General features: G+C 44.5%; 1 protein-coding gene across 1 annotated transcript in view; it reads left to right on the forward strand.

The window, feature by feature from the left end:
- Window positions 1–19,413, forward strand: part of tmem132e (transmembrane protein 132E) — a 159,257-nt gene that overhangs the window by 88,300 nt on the left and 51,544 nt on the right. The window contains exon 6 of the mRNA XM_072446962.1: window positions 7,955–8,160. Within this exon, the coding sequence (XP_072303063.1) occupies window positions 7,955–8,160 (206 nt within the window). The remainder of the gene's footprint in view (window positions 1–7,954; window positions 8,161–19,413) is intronic.

A 19,413-nucleotide genomic window follows, 5' to 3' on the forward strand; every position in this document is an offset into this window, starting at 1 on the left:
TAATGCTGCAAATGCAGCTAACGTGGCTAATGCGCTCTGACATGTGCACAGCAGGACAGATTGTCTGGGAGGAGACTCTTTACACTCCACAACCTCACCTCAAATCTACTCCCAGATGTATCGATCCTTTGAAATGCTAATGTTAATCAGAGAGTTCCAAAATTCTGGATGCAAGATGAAGTTGACCATCAGACACTTTCAGTGATTACCTAGCATAAGATCTAAATGTAAATCAGTGTTTCCCCCAAGGTTTGGCAGGGGGGGTTTGGCAGGGTTTTTTTTGGCAGGGGGGGTTTGGCACGGGGTGTTGCAGGTGGGTTTTGGCTGCGCAGGTGGTCGACCATACACACACGTGCACACGCTGGGCTTATAGGTTTATAGTTGGAGCCTGTCCCAGTGACTTTGGGCCTTAGGTGGGGTAAACTCTGGACATGGGCCAGCTCCTTGCAATGTTACTACTTACAGTTTGTTTTATTTTAATATTTCATGTTAATTTTATATTCAAACTTTTTCAGCATGAATGCATGAATTAACCCATGAACAACTCAACTGTGAAATTCATAATGCTGACAGTTTTAGCTAGCTGCTAGGTTTCACTTGCATTTCATCAAGCACAAATTGCCAGTTAACATTAATATTGACATTAATAGCATCTACTCACTCTAGTTTAACTTACTCTGAGCAGGGCAAGTTTTTTTTGATGCGTAGGCTTTTATTAGACGGCATAGTATAGCGTGAAATGGGATTGAGACTGGGGAAGGATATTGCTGCAATCCTGATTCAAACTCACAACTTTGTGGAGCACATGGGGCGATCCACTCGACCTCGGAGCAGGAAAGCACAGGGAGAGTTTCCGCATGTGTCCCATGGATCTCCCTGCTTGTGAAGCCATGGAGACGCAGAACGTGGAGCGGATCAGTGAGAGGCAGGGCTGGATTGGGCAGGAGGAGCATAAGAGAAAATGCGAGCTAGATTTCTATGAAAACAGTAGTTTCCTTTGAGCAGCAGAACAATTTGGATGGACGATTTGCGCTGCATAATTTGATTGGCAGGAAGGGGGGCGCGGTTGGGGGGCACCCTGCATATTCAATGGAAGGGGAATATTTTATAAATAAGCAACATTTTTTAATTGCCAGGGCACAAATATTGGAATTAATTAAAGACATGTTTTAATTTCTGGCCATAAAAATGTTTTTGAGCTTCACAAAAAGTATTATTTGTGATAAAATACGTAATAGATCTGGAGATAAAAGGACAAACTATTGTGGGGTTAACATTTGAGTATTTGTTCAGTAAAAACTAAAAAATAGTATTTGACCTTCATCAAAAATGCCAAAGAGAGAGACAGTGGAGCTGGAGCCACTCTTCAGGCAGATGAGGGACCGTCCATGTGGGGTAGAGACCGCTTCACCAGGAGAGGAGCATCTGGGTCCACAGGTCCTCGGGAGTGAGAGAAATAAAAATAAAAGGCAATGAACAGTTTGCAAGTGGAATTAAATATGAAATATTGTTTGATAGAATAAGTAGTCAGAAGCAGAGGATAGTGCTCAAGCTGCCATACATCCCCCATAGTTGCTCCTAGGGCAGCGCAGCTGAAACTGTAGCTTTATATTTCTGTTCCTAACTGGCCTGACCAAGAAACAAACACAGGACACTAAAACACAAATAAAACATTCAATAAAGTAAACTTATACAAAGAAACACATTTACACATACAATATGAGATCAAATGATATCAAACAAGTGCATTAGCACTGTGGGTCCTTGACCAGTGCTTTAAAATCAAATCAAATATGCCAAATTAAAAGGCATAAAATGATTTAAAACGTTTGTGTTTTGTTCCACAGGAGCTGTTGTTGAAAGCCTTTTTTCCTGTCTCTGTGTTGATACGATTGACTTCTCCTGAAATGAACCTTAGAGCTGAACCTTAGAGCTGAACCTTAGAGCTGAACCTCAGAGCTGAACCTTAGAGCTGAACCTTAGAGCTGAACCTTAGAGCTGAACCTCAGAGCTGAACCTTAGAGCTGAACCCCAGAGCTGAACCTCAGAGCTGAACCTCAGAGCTGAACCACCTCAGAGCTGAACCTTAGAGCTGAATCTTAGAGCTGAACCTCAGAGCTGAACCTTAGAGCTGAACCTCAGAGCTGAACCTCAGAGCTGAACCTTAGAGCTGAACCTTAGAGCTGAACCATAGAGCTGAACCTTAGAGCTGAACCATAGAGCTGAACCTTAGAGCTGAACCTCAGAGCTGAACCTTAGAGCTGAACCTTAGAGCTGAACCTCAGAGCTGAACCTCAGAGCTGAACTACCTCAGAGCTGAACCTTAGAGCTGAACCTCAGAGCTGAACCTCAGAGCTGAACCACCTCAGAGCTGAACCTTAGAGCTGAATCTTAGAGCTGAACCTTAGAGCTGAACCTCAGAGCTGAACCTTAGAGCTGAACCTTAGAGCTGAACCTCAGAGCTGAACCTTAGAGCTGAACCTCAGAGCTGAACCTTAGAGCTGAACCTTAGAGCTGAACCTCAGAGCTGAACCTTAGAGCTGAACCTCAGAGCTGAACCTCAGAGCTGAACCTTAGAGCTGAACCTTAGAGCTGAACCTTAGAGCTGAACCATAGAGCTGAACCTTAGAGCTGAACCTCAGAGCTGAACCTTAGAGCTGAACCTCAGAGCTGAACCTCAGAGCTGAACCTCAGAGCTGAACCTTAGAGCTGAACCTTAGAGCTGAACCTCAGAGCTGAACTACCTCAGAGCTGAACCTTAGAGCTGAACCTTAGAGCTGAACCTCAGAGCTGAACCTCAGAGCTGAACCACCTCAGAGCTGAACCTTAGAGCTGAATCTTAGAGCTGAACCTCAGAGCTGAACCTTAGAGCTGAACCTCAGAGCTGAACCTCAGAGCTGAACCTTAGAGCTGAACCTTAGAGCTGAACCATAGAGCTGAACCTTAGAGCTGAACCATAGAGCTGAACCTTAGAGCTGAACCTCAGAGCTGAACCTTAGAGCTGAACCTTAGAGCTGAACCTCAGAGCTGAACCTCAGAGCTGAACTACCTCAGAGCTGAACCTTAGAGCTGAACCTCAGAGCTGAACCTCAGAGCTGAACCACCTCAGAGCTGAACCTTAGAGCTGAATCTTAGAGCTGAACCTCAGAGCTGAACCTTAGAGCTGAACCATAGAGCTGAACCTTAGAGCTGAACCTCAGAGCTGAACCTTAGAGCTGAACCTCAGAGCTGAACCTCAGAGCTGAACTACCTCAGAGCTGAACCTTAGAGCTGAACCTCAGAGCTGAACCTCAGAGCTGAACCACCTCAGAGCTGAACCTTAGAGCTGAATCTTAGAGCTGAACCTCAGAGCTGAACCTTAGAGCTGAACCTCAGAGCTGAACCTCAGAGCTGAACCTTAGAGCTGAACCTTAGAGCTGAACCATAGAGCTGAACCTTAGAGCTGAACCATAGAGCTGAACCTTAGAGACCATCTGCCTTAAAGATGATTTGTCAGCTCTTGTATGTGTTTGTTGAAGGAGAGTTTCTTTAGGACTTGTTCTGATCGACAGAATCAAAGGCCTTTGACGAATCAACAGAAACAGCAGCACATTCTTCATGATCCAATGCAACAGAATTATCCTGTATAACTTTGGTGAAGAAAACACACACGTATTAGCTTTTCAAAGTTTTGAGATTGGACGGAAATTATTCAGATATTTTTTCTGGCCTCCTTTGTGCAAAGGGAGAACACAAGCAGTTTCCATAGTGATTAGATACTTTCAGTGTGAACTGTGAGATCAAAAAAACGAGTTAAACAATTTACTAGTGTATTAGTGGGGCTGATAACAAAAGTAACCTAGGTTCAGAATGTCAGAGAAATGGTTACATCCATTTAAATGGATCCATGGTTACACTTAACAGAACCAACTTCTGGAGCGTGTAAAACTAATACAGCAATATTAATTATGCTTGTTTTGAATTGACAATTCCTGATTGTTTTAGGGTTTTTGTTTCAACAACAATCAAACAACAAGAGGAAAAGGACATGTTTTTTTTTCCATTTTTTATTCAAAATTTGAATAAATTGAACCAATTATACGTGGACTGTGCTGTAGGGGCCCCCGTGCTGCAGGGGCCCCCGTGCTGCAGGGGCCCCCGTGCTGCAGGGGCCCCGTGCTGCCGATGAATAGACCTCCATCTGCCGGAGATGAGAGCTTCTGATGACAATGGCAGCTCCTCCCACGATATATCTGCAGCGCTCCTCTGCAGAGCCCAGTTGCACAAGGAGGCTATTTATGTCCATGGCCTGAGGAGATGGAGACCACAGGCTCAATAGAGTTCAAATTTAAGTTAGTCTCAAAAGACTTAGTTCAAACTGAAATAATAACATGATTTAGAGCATATTTGCTGATGGGTGAACTATATAAATGTGTTTAGCGTGTGTTTGAGCTCTTGTGATGTAACGTTCACACATCTGTCATTGCATACATATAATGAATTATGTCTGAAAGTGCTGCCGGCACATTGGGTAATTGTCCTGGCCTCATTAGGCAGAGAAGTGTGAGCGCGGGGGGTTGCAGTGGTTAGCATGCATAGTTTAGTTTCATAAACACAACAGGATAATTGACTGTGTTGTAGATGTGATTAAAGCAGCCCACAGCTCCAGAGTGAAAAAACTAAACTATGGATTTCATCTTCATCTTCTGAAGGGGCCAAAGAGAGTAAAGGGACATGCAGCCACGGCCCTGGTCACCTTTGGTTATGCTGTAGACCCTGGTTTGTTCCCGTTTGTTCTTAAATTACAATTTCCTGGGTTGGTTTTTCAAACAGACTCAGTACATTTTTACATGTACAACCTTTTTCAATGTGGTGTTATTATTGGGATTTGTCAAAAGCAGACCAGAGACAAAAAAAGAAAGAAAGAAAAATAATCAACAAATATAGCCGCAAGCGGCAATGATCGGCCCTCGCCACGCCGCCGCCACACCGCCGCCACGCCGCAAGAGGAGGGGGCGCTAACGCGCCCCAATTGTCCTTTTATTACGCCTACTGCTGAATCTGTGACGCTGTCACATGTTCTCCCCTTTGTTTTACCATCAAAAAGCTATTTTATTTTGAATTCTTGGCAAAATGTGCGGCTTTGCCGCACAGACACCGTGACTCTTTGAATGAAAATGTGGATAACTTTTGATGGTCCACCCCTGAAGATGAGTCTCACCAAATTTCAGGTTAATAGGGCTGACGCCCTGGGAGGAGTTTGTGAAAGTCTAAAGTGTAAACATGTTCTGGCGATTTCCCCATTGGAATAACATGAAAGGTTTCGGTCATCGTTACGGCAACGCCATAACAATTATGACATGGGTCTCATTGACTTTTTTGATGGGGCTAAAATTGAGTTGTGTGTCAAATTTCATATAATTTCGCAAAACTAAACATTTAACCTCCATATAAAATCTGTAGGGGGCGCTGTGGCGCCAAATGAATTTATTTCACTTCAAGTAGGTTTAGGGCAAAGAGTTTAACAACTGATTCTAATTTGACGCAATTCGGACTTTATCTGCGCAAACGGCAGAAATGTTAAATTTGGGAGATTTCTGAAATTCTAGCTACAGTTTGCGGCTTCGCCGCACAGAGACCGTGAGAGGTATCAATGTAATTTGGATAACTTTTGATGTCCCACTCCTCAGTAGCATTTTCACCAAATTTCAGCTTTTTAGGGCAAACGCCCTGGGAGGAGTTCGTAAAAGTACGACGTTTGGAAAAACTCCGAAGTCATGTTTAGCCATTTTTGAAGCAATATGGCCGACATTTGGTTGGGCGGACGGCGTTGCCGTAATAATATTTTTTACTTCTCTTGTCACCATCTACCTCTGCGCCAAATTTCATGATTCTACGATCAGATTTTTTTTGGGTCATTTCCCATCTCTCAATGCATTTTTGGTACATTTGGTGGCGCTGACGCGCCAATTTTTTTTATTTTAGAAAAGGGAAATAGCCAGAATGTAGAGAGGCACGATTTTTAGAGGTGTGCAAATTTTTGTGACTTTTCGTCAATGTTCACTGGGTGAAAAATAGGGGGGTTGGTCCCGAGAAGAAGAAAGAAAGAAAGAAAGAAAGAAAGAAAGAATAATATTCCGATGCGAAAACAATGTTTCCCATTTTTCAAATATCATAAACTATACATTTTCGGAAAGCGCTCGCGCTTTCCTACCTCATGGTGTGGGTCCCTGGTCACTGACGGGTACTTTCGATAATTTTGAGTGGGCTCCGCCCACTTTGTGTTTTTGGCCCTCTATACAGTAATAATGTTCAATTTTTGCATTACATGCTTATATGCACGGAACATGCAAGAGATGGGGAACGTATTCGTGAGCTACTTAGCGCAAATGAGTGCTTTATATGGGGATGACGACCGCGAAGCTGAAGTGCTCGTTTAGTGCGAACTTTTGCACGGGCTTCGCCCGTTTACAACGGTAATGTTCCATTTTCCTACAACTAATTAGTATGCACGGGGCGTGCATGAGTGGAGGAGTGCGTTAGTGAGTGTTTGGAAGTGGGCGAGCGCTTCGCGCTCGATTTCGTGCGCACTACGTGCGCACTTTCGCAGCCGTGCTTCGCACGGCCTTACGAGATTAATAGGCCTCTCGCCAGCTTGTGGCGCTCGGGCCTAATAATAACAGAAATGGCGCTGCATGATAAAACATAAATAAAACTGCGGCACAACTTCAAACTACAATTAAGTCCCTTTTAGTCCAAAGTCTAAATCAGTTTTTAAATTAAGACTGAATGTCATTGTGATGGACTTTTTTCCTGCTGACAATAGTACCTTCCAAAGTTATCCGTTTATTACATCCATGACAGGAGTTTTGAGGCCCAAGTACATAGTTCTAAAATGGAGTGTCAAATGTAAAGAACAATCTTCAGTGCCTTATTAATTTTGCTCAATATATCTGAGCAACAGGACACTCCTAGAACACGGGATAGTGGTTTGCTTCCTGACTGCCACAGTTTCCCCAACAGTCAGCATTTCCCTGTGAATAATGGGCATTTTGACACGAGGTTATGAAAAAATGACACATTTTTCAAGCCAAAGGATTCTTTCAACAGCAGCGCTTTTTATGTGATTATTTTTTACAATCTGGTGAAAACTTTTATACCTTTTGTAATCCAGACCTTGAATCTCAGGTCAGTTCAATTTGGTACAAAACCTTTTAACATCTTTGTTTAGTTTGTATGTTTTGATCAGCTCCTTCCATGTCGTAAGCACAGATTTTACCCAGGGATTCTCAACTTCCTCCAAATGACTCAACCGTTTGTCATCTGCCAGTAAGGCCTTCACAGTATTACTCTCAATATTTTTCCATTGAGCTTCATATTCTGGGTCACACCACAACAGCAACGCGCTGACATGAGCTGAAATAAACTAATAGTATGTTTACCTTCAAGGTACTCGAAGCGCTTTACGTCAAGGAACCAGGAACCCATTCACACACCAGTTGTTCATAGACACTGGGGGTGGGGCAGGTTATGTGTCTTGCCCAAGCACACAACGGCAGTATTCACTTGAGGCACCGCCAACCTGTAGACTAGTGGATCTGACCACTCTACCACAGGGTTAATGTCAAGAGCGGCATTCGGCATACTTTTTTTTTTGTAGAACAATTAACTTAAAAGGGTTAGATTAGTAACAATTGTAGAATTTAGTTCTAACAATTTTCATTCTTTCATACTTGCTGATGTTACATATTTAGAAATTGGTTTAGGGTTATTGTATCAGTGGCATAAAGTAGTTTGTAGTATCGTGTGTTGTGATATTTTCCGTGGTTGATTACTATTATCAAAATACAAGTGTGATTATTTTTAGAGTCAACTAGTCGCACACGATGAAGCCGTGTGAGCTCGGCCAGGCACCTCCACACATCGCTGAACGTTACCATGGCCCATACATCTGACCTCTGACCTCGACCTGCAGGTGTCCATGAACTGCGACTACGTCTTTGTGAACGGGAAGGAGACGCGTGGCTCCATGAATGCCAGAGTGATCTTCAGCTATGAGCACCTGAGCGCACCGCTGGAGCTCACCGTATGGGTGCCCAAACTCCCCCTGCTGGTGGAGCTGAGCGACTACAACCTGAGTTTCATCAAGGGCTGGAGGGTGCCCATCCTGCCCGACCGCCGGTGAGTGCCGAGTCATCCACAGTGGTGTTTTGTTTTTGTAGCATCCAAACCTTTTGTGGGATTCTCAAGTTAGAATGAACAATGCACTTGTTTGTGTTTTAATTGTTTAGGAGATGAAATTCGTTTGAATACCAAACAATATATTAAGTAATGATCAAGTCACGCTCAAGTCAATCCATCCATCCATCCATTTTCTACCGCTTGTTCCCTTTTTGGGGTCGCGGGTGACTGGAGCCTATCCCAGTGACTTCGGGCCTTAGGCGGGGTACATCCTGGACAGTGGCCAACTTGTCGCACAACACAGAGACATAGACATTACAGACATTACATTCACTCTCACATTCATTCACTAGGGCCAATTTAGAGTCACCAATTTTTGCCTAACACATGCATGTCTTTGGATGGTGGGAGGAGCCGGAGAACCCGGAGAGAACCCACGGTAACACGCGGAGAACATGCAGACTCCACCCAGAGAGATCATGTGATGTAGGTCTGGTCCGGGAATTGTACCCATGATCTCCTTCTTGGGAGGCAAGAGCGCTAACCGCCTTTGCCACCTTGCACCCAAGTCAATCCATTTAAATTAAAAAACAATCAAACATTTGATTGAAAAAATACAATTACAGGTTTTCCTCTTCTAGTACTTTTCAAACAGTTTATCTGGCAAATGATTTAGAATACATTTTCCATTAAAGGTGCAGTATGTAACTTTGTCTCATGCTTGTCTCCACGGAGATGTAATTCCTGAAATGATCCTCAATATGACATTTTTTCAAATGTTGGTCTTTTTATTGTAAAATATGCCTTGAAGAACATATACTACTGTGAGCGTCGCCTCTTCACAGATCTGACTTGTGTCACCTGCCTATCTCCTTGGAGACGTTATTGCTTTCAGCCACAGCGCGAGTGCAGGGGTGCCACGCTAAATTGTAGAGTTTGATGGAATTTTTATGTTGAAGAAAAATGAGCATATACAATAATTGATTCATGAAATAATCATTGTAAACCATTCAACAGAATGCTGTTGAAGTTATTTTTGATACAACAAAAAACAATCGTAATTCATGCAACAATATATTTAAAAACACATGACATACAGTCTAAGGGGGAGTTGTGCAGTGCCTCTCCCTCTCTCTCTGAGGCTTGTGATGAGTCATGAGCGAGAGGGAAACATGGAGCAAAAGCTCACGTCAGACGAGATTGAAACGGTTTTGATGCTTTATATTTCATGTACATTTTTAATCCCAGAGTGAGTCCTAATGAACGTGTACACGCTGCACAGATAATCATGATCAATCAGCGACAACGCACGTTTTTTAAACATCTGTCAATGACATTTGCCTTGAAATATGTTCAGAAGTGGCACACAACCTCTTTTCATAACTGTGATTGTCCTGAAAGAGGAGAAGAGAGGAACAGACCGGAGCAGAGAGCAGCAGACAAAACCGAAAATGTGATTACAACACAATATTTAAATGTATTTAAAATTAACTGGGCTAGTTTAATTATCATGCAGGAGGACAAAAGTAAATGCTTTAAACCAGAACTCAAAATAACCTTCACATCTGCTTTATAATGTGTATTTTATCACACGAGGTGAACCTCAAAAGGAGTAGCCTCACCTTAGGAAAAGTACATATAGAGGTAGAGGAAGTTTGAGAACCACTGGTTTATAGCATGACAACTTCTATATCTTGTATTTATTCAATCTGGGTGTATTTAATGCCACATTGTGAGACATTCCAGCCAAAGCACTAACATCACCAACCAGCACCAGTCACTCATACTTAGCAGGGCGTGGTACATGTGCTGCCTCACTGTGCCTCTGGTCTCACACTTAATGTATGTTCTGGGATGTAAAAGTACAGGTAAAAGGAACACGGTGAATCTGCACTGCCCCCACACTGAGACGCCCCCGCCCTCAGACCCTTAACTCTCTGTGTGGTTCTCCTTCCTTGGTGCCCCTAACTTAGGCAATTGTTTTTGTAGATTTATATCTGAAATGCATTTGTGCCTCCCCCAAATGTTGGGTGTTTTGGTGAGGGGCAGGACTAGTGTTCCAAATGATCTGCTCCTAAACCTTATCCTAACCCTGACCTTGTGCTTATTGTGAAAAAACATATTGTCAAAAATAAACATTTGCTTGACAATAACAGATGAATATGAAGATGAATAAATTGAGATTTGTTCTCTCAAAATCCCCACAGCAATAGTTGATATTGATAAGTAAAGATAGCAGTGGATTGACATTCATAATGCAGGCTGAGAAATAGATTTTCAAAGTTAGGGGCCGGGGGGGCCCCCTACCTAAAAAATGTAGGGGCCCCCCAGCAATTTCAGGGGCCCACAAGCGCGCGCTGTCATAAGAACAAGATAAATGTGTTGTTTTAAACCTCGTTATTAGCATGTAAAACAATTTAAAGTACTTTTATCTTTTATTTGATATGAAGAGCACAAATACTGAATCCCTATAAACCAGAGATCATGATCTTTCAATACTGTTTAATTTAATATAATAATGTTTCTTAGATACAAAATAAATACTGTTTACAGCATTTGACACAAGGAGATCTTATATGTTCTGCAGCAGGAATAAATAAAATCACAGTCTACAAAATAATAAATACCTGTTGAATCCCTTTTGAGGAAAAGCCAAACACACGGTGCAGTACAACAATCCTGCTCCTGTCAGACTGATGCAGGGGACAGGTGTGTCCCACCACTCCATATATTGTCTGTCCCTTTCAGTCTTCTCATAATCTTTTTTTTTTCTTCTTCTGTTCTTCTGTAACTTTTTGTCTTTTGGGTGGGGGGGTGGTACTTCCACATCGACATACAGTTTTTGTTGTAAACAAGTTTACTCAGTCCGCTATTCAGTCTTCACTTTTGCCAAAAAATTAGACCGGGCATTTCCGAGGACACATGAACAGGACACGAATGCAGCGGCCAATCAGAAGCCCGCTTTCACGGACCCCGCTCGGCCAATGAGAAGCGAGAAGACTGCGAAGTGGCCATGTCTGTCAAAACAAAACTTAAGTGATGAAAATGCGCCGAATATGGCCAAATTACTAGTTAAATCTTGATTTTAGATGCAGGGGCACAACAGGCCCCCTCCTAATTCAAACCGCTGGCCCGCCGGAGATTTGACTGCTTGCGGGCCCCGGGCCCCCGTCTATTTCGCGGCCTGATAATGTGTCTTTATCCAAACCAGCCAGTGCTAAATTATTTATTCTTATTGTAAAGAGGTTATAATGTTAAAAAATGATTTACATATGTTAATCAAATGTAGCATTGGCCTTAATTTGCTTGCCTGAGTGAAGCACACCTCAGGGGGCGGGGCATCCGAGTACAGCCCACCTCAGGGGCGGGGCATCCGAGTGCAGCACACCTCAGGGGGCGGGGCATCCGAGTGCAGCCCACCTCAGGGGCGGGGCATCAGAGTGCAGCACACCTCAGGGGGCGGGGCATCCGAGTGCAGCACATCTCAGGGGGCGGGGCATCCAAGTGCAGCACACCTCAGAGGGCGGGGCATCCGAGTGCAGCACACCTCAGGGGGCGGGGCATCCGAGTGCAGCCTCCAGGTCAGCAGTTTTACTATTGGTTAGGCCGTAGTTATTTTATTACTTGGTTTACGGATTTTTTAATGAAATATATTGCACAGGCGGGCGAAATATTAATATAATTTCAATTTCAAAAGATGTTTTCTTCCGGGGTTGCCCAAAACGCACTACAGGAGGAGAGGGGGGGGAGACGCGGCGGGCAGGAGAGTGTAACAGTAGATTTAGGGTGTTTTAGACGAACAGAACTGACGCTTAAGTGTGCACCCTCCCCCACCCACCCAGTCACGGCAAAACACGCTGAAGAAAATGTGGTAAATACCGCATATATTGACTTAATACCACTTTTTACATTTAATTTCATGCTATTTTGCGTTGCCTGCAGTACTTTATACATTTTTTAAATAAAAATAAATTGTATTTCTATTGTAGAAATCAATAATCTATGTGCGGCGGATCCGTAAATCAAGTAATAAAATAACTAAGGCCTTAAGAGACTGGATCAAACAACAGTATCCATCCATCTTCTTCCGCTTATCCGGGGCCGGGTCGCGGGGGCAGCAGTCTACGCAGGGACTCCCAGACTTCCCTCTTCCCAGACACTTCATCCAACTCCTCCGGGGGATCCCGAGGCGTTCCCAGGCCAGCCGAGAGACCATAGGTCTCATAACCATAGGTGAGGGTAGGAACGTAGATTGACCGGTAAATCGAGAGCTTTGCCTTTCAACTCAGCTCCTTCTTTACCATAACAGTCCGATGCAGCGACTGCTTCACTGCAGCCGCTGCACCGATCCGCCTGTCAATCTCACGTTCCATCCTTCCCTCACTCGTGAACAAGACCCCGAGATACTTCAACTCCTCCACTTGGGGCAAGGACACCCCACCCACCTGGAGAGGGCAAGCCACCTCTTTCCAGTTGAGAACCATGGCCTTGGATTTGGAGGTGCTGATTCTCATCCCAGCCGCTTCAAACTTGAATGCAAACCATCCCAGTGCATGCTGCAGGTCCAGGTTTGATGGAGCCATCAGGACAACATCCGACCCTTGAAAGCCTAGAAATTCTGTCCATAAAAACTATGAACAGAACCGGTGACAAAGGGCAGCCCTGGCGGAGTCCAACATGCACTGGAAACAGGTCTGACTTACTGCCGGCAATGCGAACACAGCTCCTGCTCCGGTCATACAGGGACCGGACAGCCCTGAGCAAAGGGCCCCGGACCCCGTACTCCCGGAGCACCCCCCAAAGGACACCCCGAGGGACAGGGTCGAAAGCCTTCTCCAGATCCACAAAGCACATGTGGACTGGTTGGGCAAACTCCCATGAACCCATGAGAGTATAGAGCTGGTCCAGTGTTCCACGACCAGGACAAAAACCACTCTGCTCCTCCTGAATCCAAGGTTTGACTATCGGTCGGATTCACCTCTCCAGTACCTTTGAATAGACCTTACCTGGGAGGCTGTGGAGTGTGATCCCTCTGTAGTTGGAACACACCCTCCGGTCCCCCTTCTTAAACAGAGGGACCACCACCCCAGTCGACCGCATCGACAATGGAGGTGGAGAACATGGTCCACTCAGACTCAATGTCTCAAGAGGTGTGAGTTGAATATCCTACTGACAGAGGAATCTGCAAGACGTTCCCAACAGACCCTCAGAATGCGCTTGGGTCTGCCAAGTTTGTCCGGCTTCCTCCTCCGCCAGCAGATCCAACTCACCACCAGGTGGTGATCTGTTGACAGCTCTGCCCCTCTCTTGCCCCTCTCGTGTCATCTGACACTCTCACCCGAGTGTCAGATGACACGACAACAAAGTCGATCATTAACCTCCGGCCTAGGGTGTCCTGGTGCCACGTGCACTGATGGACACCCTTGTGCTTGAACATGGTGTTTGTTATGTACAATCCGTGGCTAGCACAGAAGTCCAATAACTGAACACCGCTCGGGTTCAGATCGGGGAAGCCGTTCTTCCCGATCACCCCTCTCCAGGTGTCACTGTCATTGCCCACGTGGGCGTTGAAGTCCCCCAGTAGAACAACTGAGTCCCTGGTCGGTGCACTGTCTAGTACCCCTCCCAAGGACTCCAAGAAGGCAGGGTACTCTGCACTGCAGTTCGGCCCGTAGGCCGACACAACAGTGAGAGACCTGTCCCCAACCCGAAGGCGAAGGGATGAGACCCTCTCGTTCACTGGGGTGAACTCCAACACGTGGTAGCTGAACTGAGGGGCTATAAGCAAGCCCACACCAGCCCACCGCCGCTCCCCGTGGGCAACACCAGAGAAGTGGAGCGTCCAGCCCCTCTTGAGGAGATGGGTTCCAGAGCCAAACTGTGCGTGGAGGTGAGGCCGACTATATCAAGTCGATACCGCTCAACCTCCCTCACAAGCTCAGGCTCTTTCGCCCCCAGCGAGGTGACATTCCATGTCCCCAGAGTTAGGATCTGCGTCCGTAGATCTGGTCGTCGAGGCCCCTGCCGTCGACTGACGCCCAGATCACACTGCAGGAGAGAACAACAGTATCAATAAGTGTAATATTGATTTATCTTTAACGATACCTTCCCTGGAGACAAGAATGTCGGGGATTCTCTCGCACAAAGGATTACTATTGCAACAACACATCATCAGTAGGGTAAAACTAACCTGTCTCACGACGGTGGATGCCCCGCCCATACTACTATGTAGTATAGTATATAGTATATTAATAGATGAGTAAATATTCACGGTGATCAAATTACGGTGGAATAAATGCCTCTTAACTATTATCATGTGTTTTGGAACTGTCGTACTGTTGTACAATGTGGATGGCTAGCTCCTGGCAGCTGGAAAGAAGGTAAAAAATAGATGACTCAAACCGCTCACAACGATTAAAGACTATTATAATAGACATACGCACAATGGAAAAATTTACCTCAGGACTCAACTTCGGTCAATTATTCAGATCTTGATATGCTCTGATGCCACTCTATTTTCTACTTTTACTCCTTGACCTGCCTTGTGTCTACCTGGTGCTGCTCGTTTTCTGTGTTCTTGTGTTTTTTTCCTCTGTCTGTTATTGTTGTTTCTTTTTTGTTGATCTAGGTTCTGATAAAAGATAAAATAGCAAATATCTGAGTCCCGAGGGTAAACAAATGAATAAATGCCTCTTGATTTAGTCATTTCAATGGCCTGAAGTTCTTTAAGCGACATGCAGCAGCGTTAGTTTAGCATTTGGTCTTAACTAAACACAGCTTTTCAAAGTGTTGTATTTACTCATTAGCCTCTTTCCTGGGACAAGGATTAGAGAAGAGTGTGCGTTTAAAGTGCAGCTGCCGGCTCATGTGTGCGGTGTGTTCAGCCCAGGCCCCGCACACAGAGGCAGTGGCTTCAGTGCGTTTGCTGTGATTACCTTTGGACATATTACCCAGAGAGCACAGCAGCAGCACTCGTCAGCGTCAGCCTTAAAAAACAGCCTCCTCGCAGGCTTGTTTTGTTCCAATTAAGAGTCGTGGCTGAGAGACAGCCGAGCAATATGGGAAACGCTAATGTAGCAGCACTTCTGATCACTTTCATAAGCACTGTCTCCAAAACCAGTCCTAATGAGAGCTGCAGACGAGAAAACAACTGAATATGTGTTCAAATCATCATCTCATGCTTTCCTCCCTGGTATTTAAATGTTATTATAGTTCAATATTTTAGTATTCAACTGATATAACTGAAATCTACTTCCAATCTAAAACTGCTTAGTCATACAAACAGGTCCATTGACTTCTGAAACTGATTAGCCTCTTCATAGTAATAAGCTCCGCCTCTTCATAATAATAAGCTCTGCCTCTTCATAGTAATAAGCCCCGCCTCTTCAGAGTAATAAGCCTTCGTAGTCATGTTTCACTGTAACGAGCAGCAGATTTTGATTTATGCACTATTGTATTTTGTTGAAAAATGGCTATATGACATTTTAGAATCCTACTTAGGGATGCAACGATATTTAATATGATATCGAATCGGTCGATACGGGTGTCACAATTCAGTACAGGTGCTTGCTCGATGCGTGGTCATTTTGATTTTGGGAGGAGAAGGTTGAGCTGCCTCGTCCTTCTGAAATTCAGGAAGTAAACTTTTCCCCAGAGACTCACAGCGGCTATATTTTAACAGAGGAAAATTTTATCGTTCAGTTACGTTTTATTTTACAAGACTCCAGAACTGCTTTATATGTCATTAAATGAAGGCACTCGTAATTCACCCACAACTCCTGGTTTGTGATCTTCTTTTCAGATATTATCTTCAAATTTGTACTCTACAAACGGTCTGTTAAGACCTTTATTTGAAATAAAATGATAATTTCAGTGATCTGAAAGAAAAGAGGAGAGAGTGTTTGTGTGTGTGTGTGTGCGTGCGTGTGTGTGTGCGTGCGTTTGTGTGTGTGTGCGTTTGTGTGTGTGTGTGTGTGTGCGTGTGTGTGTGCGTGTGTTTGTGTGTGTTTGTGTGTGCGTGTGTTTGCGTGTGTGTGTGTGTGTGTGTGCGTGTGTTTGTGTGTGTTTGTGTGTGCGTGTGTTTGCGTGCGTGTGTGTGTGCGTGCGTTTGTGTGTGTGCGTTTGTGTGTGTGTGTGCGTGTGTGTGTGCGTGTGTTTGTGTGTGTTTGTGTGTGCGTGTGTTTGCGTGTGTGTGTGTGTGCGTGTGTGTGTGTTTGTGCGTGTGCGTTTGTTTGAGTGTTTGCGTTTGCGCGTGTGTGTGCGTGTGTTTGTGTGTGCGTGTGTGCGTGTGTGCGTGCGTGCGTGTGTGCGTGTGCGTGTTTGTGCGTGTGCGTTTGTTTGTGCGTGTGAGTGCGTGTTTGCGTGTGTGTGTTTGCGCATGTGTGCGTGTGTGCGCGTGCGTGTGTGCGCGGCGCGTGCGCGCGTGTGTGCGTGCGCTTTCATGCAAGTTATTGAAATGTGATGTTTCAAGATAATATCATGGATGTTGAATATATTTTTCTAATTACCACAAATCCGATGGAACTCGTTTATAATGTTTTAATAAGAGCCAGAACATATCGAAATAGAATCAAAATTGTGTATCAAGATACAAACTGACTCGTGACAAAACTATATCTTTGTATCCCTTTACGTTTGACCCAGAGTCTGAGTTAAAAAATAAATTAAAAAAAGGACAATACAGGATTACTTTAACATGAATCACTCAAAATACATTTGAACAAAGCCCTATAAAGACCCTTTTAAGGAAGAATTGTCAAATGTCAAGGCCACTGAGCACAGGGCACTGGGCACAGGCCACCGGGCACAGGGCACTGGGTACTGGGCAACAAAGTGCTCTTTCGAGGCTGCATTTGAAGGAGCAAAGCCAGTGGTGAAAGAAGTACTCCAGTACTTAAAGTGATCCTATGGCGGTTGATTGTTTGTCAAAAGAAGAAGCTGAATTGATAACTGCATTTATCTAGTCATTTTTAGCTCTATATTGTTGTCACCTCAGAATCTTAAGACGGGATTTATTTTGGAGTCAAAAGTGTAATGTAGTGGAAAGTACAGTCCTGCTCTCAAATGTAACAGTAAAAATTATCCTACGTAAAGTCAAGTACAGATCGTTATCTCAGTACAGTACTTTGAATGTGGCGGGGCACGTTCAGGCACAGCTGCTCTCCCGCCGGGGCCCGTGGGCTCTTTGTGACATGTGAGCGTCCCACGTCTCATTACAGTAGGTGTGTCTCTGTCGGTCTCCCCCAGGGGCTTATACAGATCCATGACCAGATTACTGCTGCAGAGCCCGGCTTCGGACAGAAAACAGCCCGCGTGATGTTTGATCTCATCTCGTTGTTAAGCTTTTAAATCAACCATTAGAGGCATGTAACAGGATTTGGATCAAACTCAGCAATAATAACCCTTTATAATAACTACACTTTTAATAGCCTTAATAAAGCATGAACAAAGAAAAAAAAATATTCAGAATTATTCAGGCTACGTATTCATATATACTCCTAACCACTTAATTAAGTGATTCTTAACCATCTTGAATTAAGTATTTCTTCATGATTTTTTTGGGATGATTAAGGTGTAATTATTATAAAGTAATAGAAATATATATATATATATACAGTATATCTGCTTTTAATCATAAACCCGTCTTTCATATAATAATAGGCCGTGGCTGCAGAGCCGCGGCGCGGTCAAATAACCCAGCAGTTTCAGGAGCCGCGGCATGGCCATATAGCCTCATGGCTAACCCTGACCCTGACCCTGACCCTAACCTTAACCCTAACCCGGCGTGATCTAACCCGGTGCAGTCAAATAGCCCAGCAGTTTCAGGAGCCGTGGCACAAAAAAACCCATGCAGTTTCGGCCGCGCGCCGTGGCTCTGTAGACACTCCCATAATGATAACTTAAAGAAAAAGGTATCAAAATTCTGAATAATGAAGCAACACTGTAGAATCCCTGTTATACTTAGTTTAAACTGTGGCTGAGACACGTTCATGTCTCTGTAATAATGGGCCTATCCACATGAAACAAAGACTGGCACAAAGTCCAATGAGTCAGTATAAATACAATAATACAAGTATTTTTTTGTGCTGTCGTTATTCACCCCCAACAGGTCATTATTGTCAGTTGAAAGGATATAATTGATATGAGCAGTTTTGTTGGTTATTAGGTTCAACATTTGAGCATCATATATTTCTTTTTAAATCAGAATCAGAATCAGAATAAGGTTTATTGCCATTTGTCAATGAACAAAATTCACAGACATAGGAACTTGTCCTGGTGATTCGTTGCAACACAAACAACAAAACATTGAACAATGTATACAAAACAGCTACCAGATATATAAAAAAATAGTTAAATAGTAAAGTTAAAATAAGTTCAGAAATAGGCATGATATGTACATAAATAAAATATAAAGTTATGTAGTGCAATAAAAAGTGAACAGTGCAGTGAGTGCCAGGTGCTTAGACAGTGTTCATGAGTCCATCGGCAGAGGGAAAGAAATTGTTCTTGTGACGGGAGGTTCTGGTCCGGATGGACCGTAGCCTCCTGCATGAGGGGAGTGGCCTCCTGCCTGAGTGGAGTGGCTCAAATAGTCCGTGTCCAGGGTGAGAAGGGTCAGCTGTGATCCGACCTGTACATCCCAGAACCCTGGAAACGTACAGGTCCTGCAGAAATGGATGTTCGCGGATGGTCACCTTCTCAGCAGAGCGCACAATGCGCTGTAGTCTCTGTTTGACCCTGGTTGTGGCTCCAGCGTACCACACGGTGATGGAGGAGGTGATGGAGGAGGTGAGGATGGACTCAATGATGGCCGTGTAGAACCATCATCTCCTCTGTCAGCTTGGCTTTCCTCAGCTGCCGCAGGAAGTACATCCTCTGCTGGGCCTTCTTTATGAGGGAGCTGATGGTGAGTTCCCACTTGAGGTCCTGGGAGATGGTGGTGCCGAGAAAGCGGAGGAAGTCCACAGTGGAGATGGGGGAGTCTGAGATGGTGAGGGGGGGCTGGGGGGCTTTGCCTTTCCAGAAGTCCACGATCATCTCCACTGTTTTCTGGTCATTGAACTCCAGGTTGTTACCGCTGCACCAGGACACCAGCTGGTCCACCTCCCTCCTGTAGGCAGTCTCATCCCCGTCCGAGATGAGCCTGATGAGGATGGTGTCGTCCGCAAACTTAACCAATTTTACAGAGGTGTGGCTGGAGGTGCTGCAGTTTGTGTACAGGGGGGAGGGCAGAATAGAAAGTACACAGCCCTG

The sequence above is a fragment of the Eucyclogobius newberryi genome, unplaced genomic scaffold, assembly GCF_026437365.1.
Source record: "Eucyclogobius newberryi isolate DKJ021-1_F unplaced genomic scaffold, fEucNew1.0.hap1 SCAF_15, whole genome shotgun sequence".
Lineage (NCBI taxonomy): Eukaryota > Metazoa > Chordata > Actinopteri > Gobiiformes > Gobiidae > Eucyclogobius > Eucyclogobius newberryi.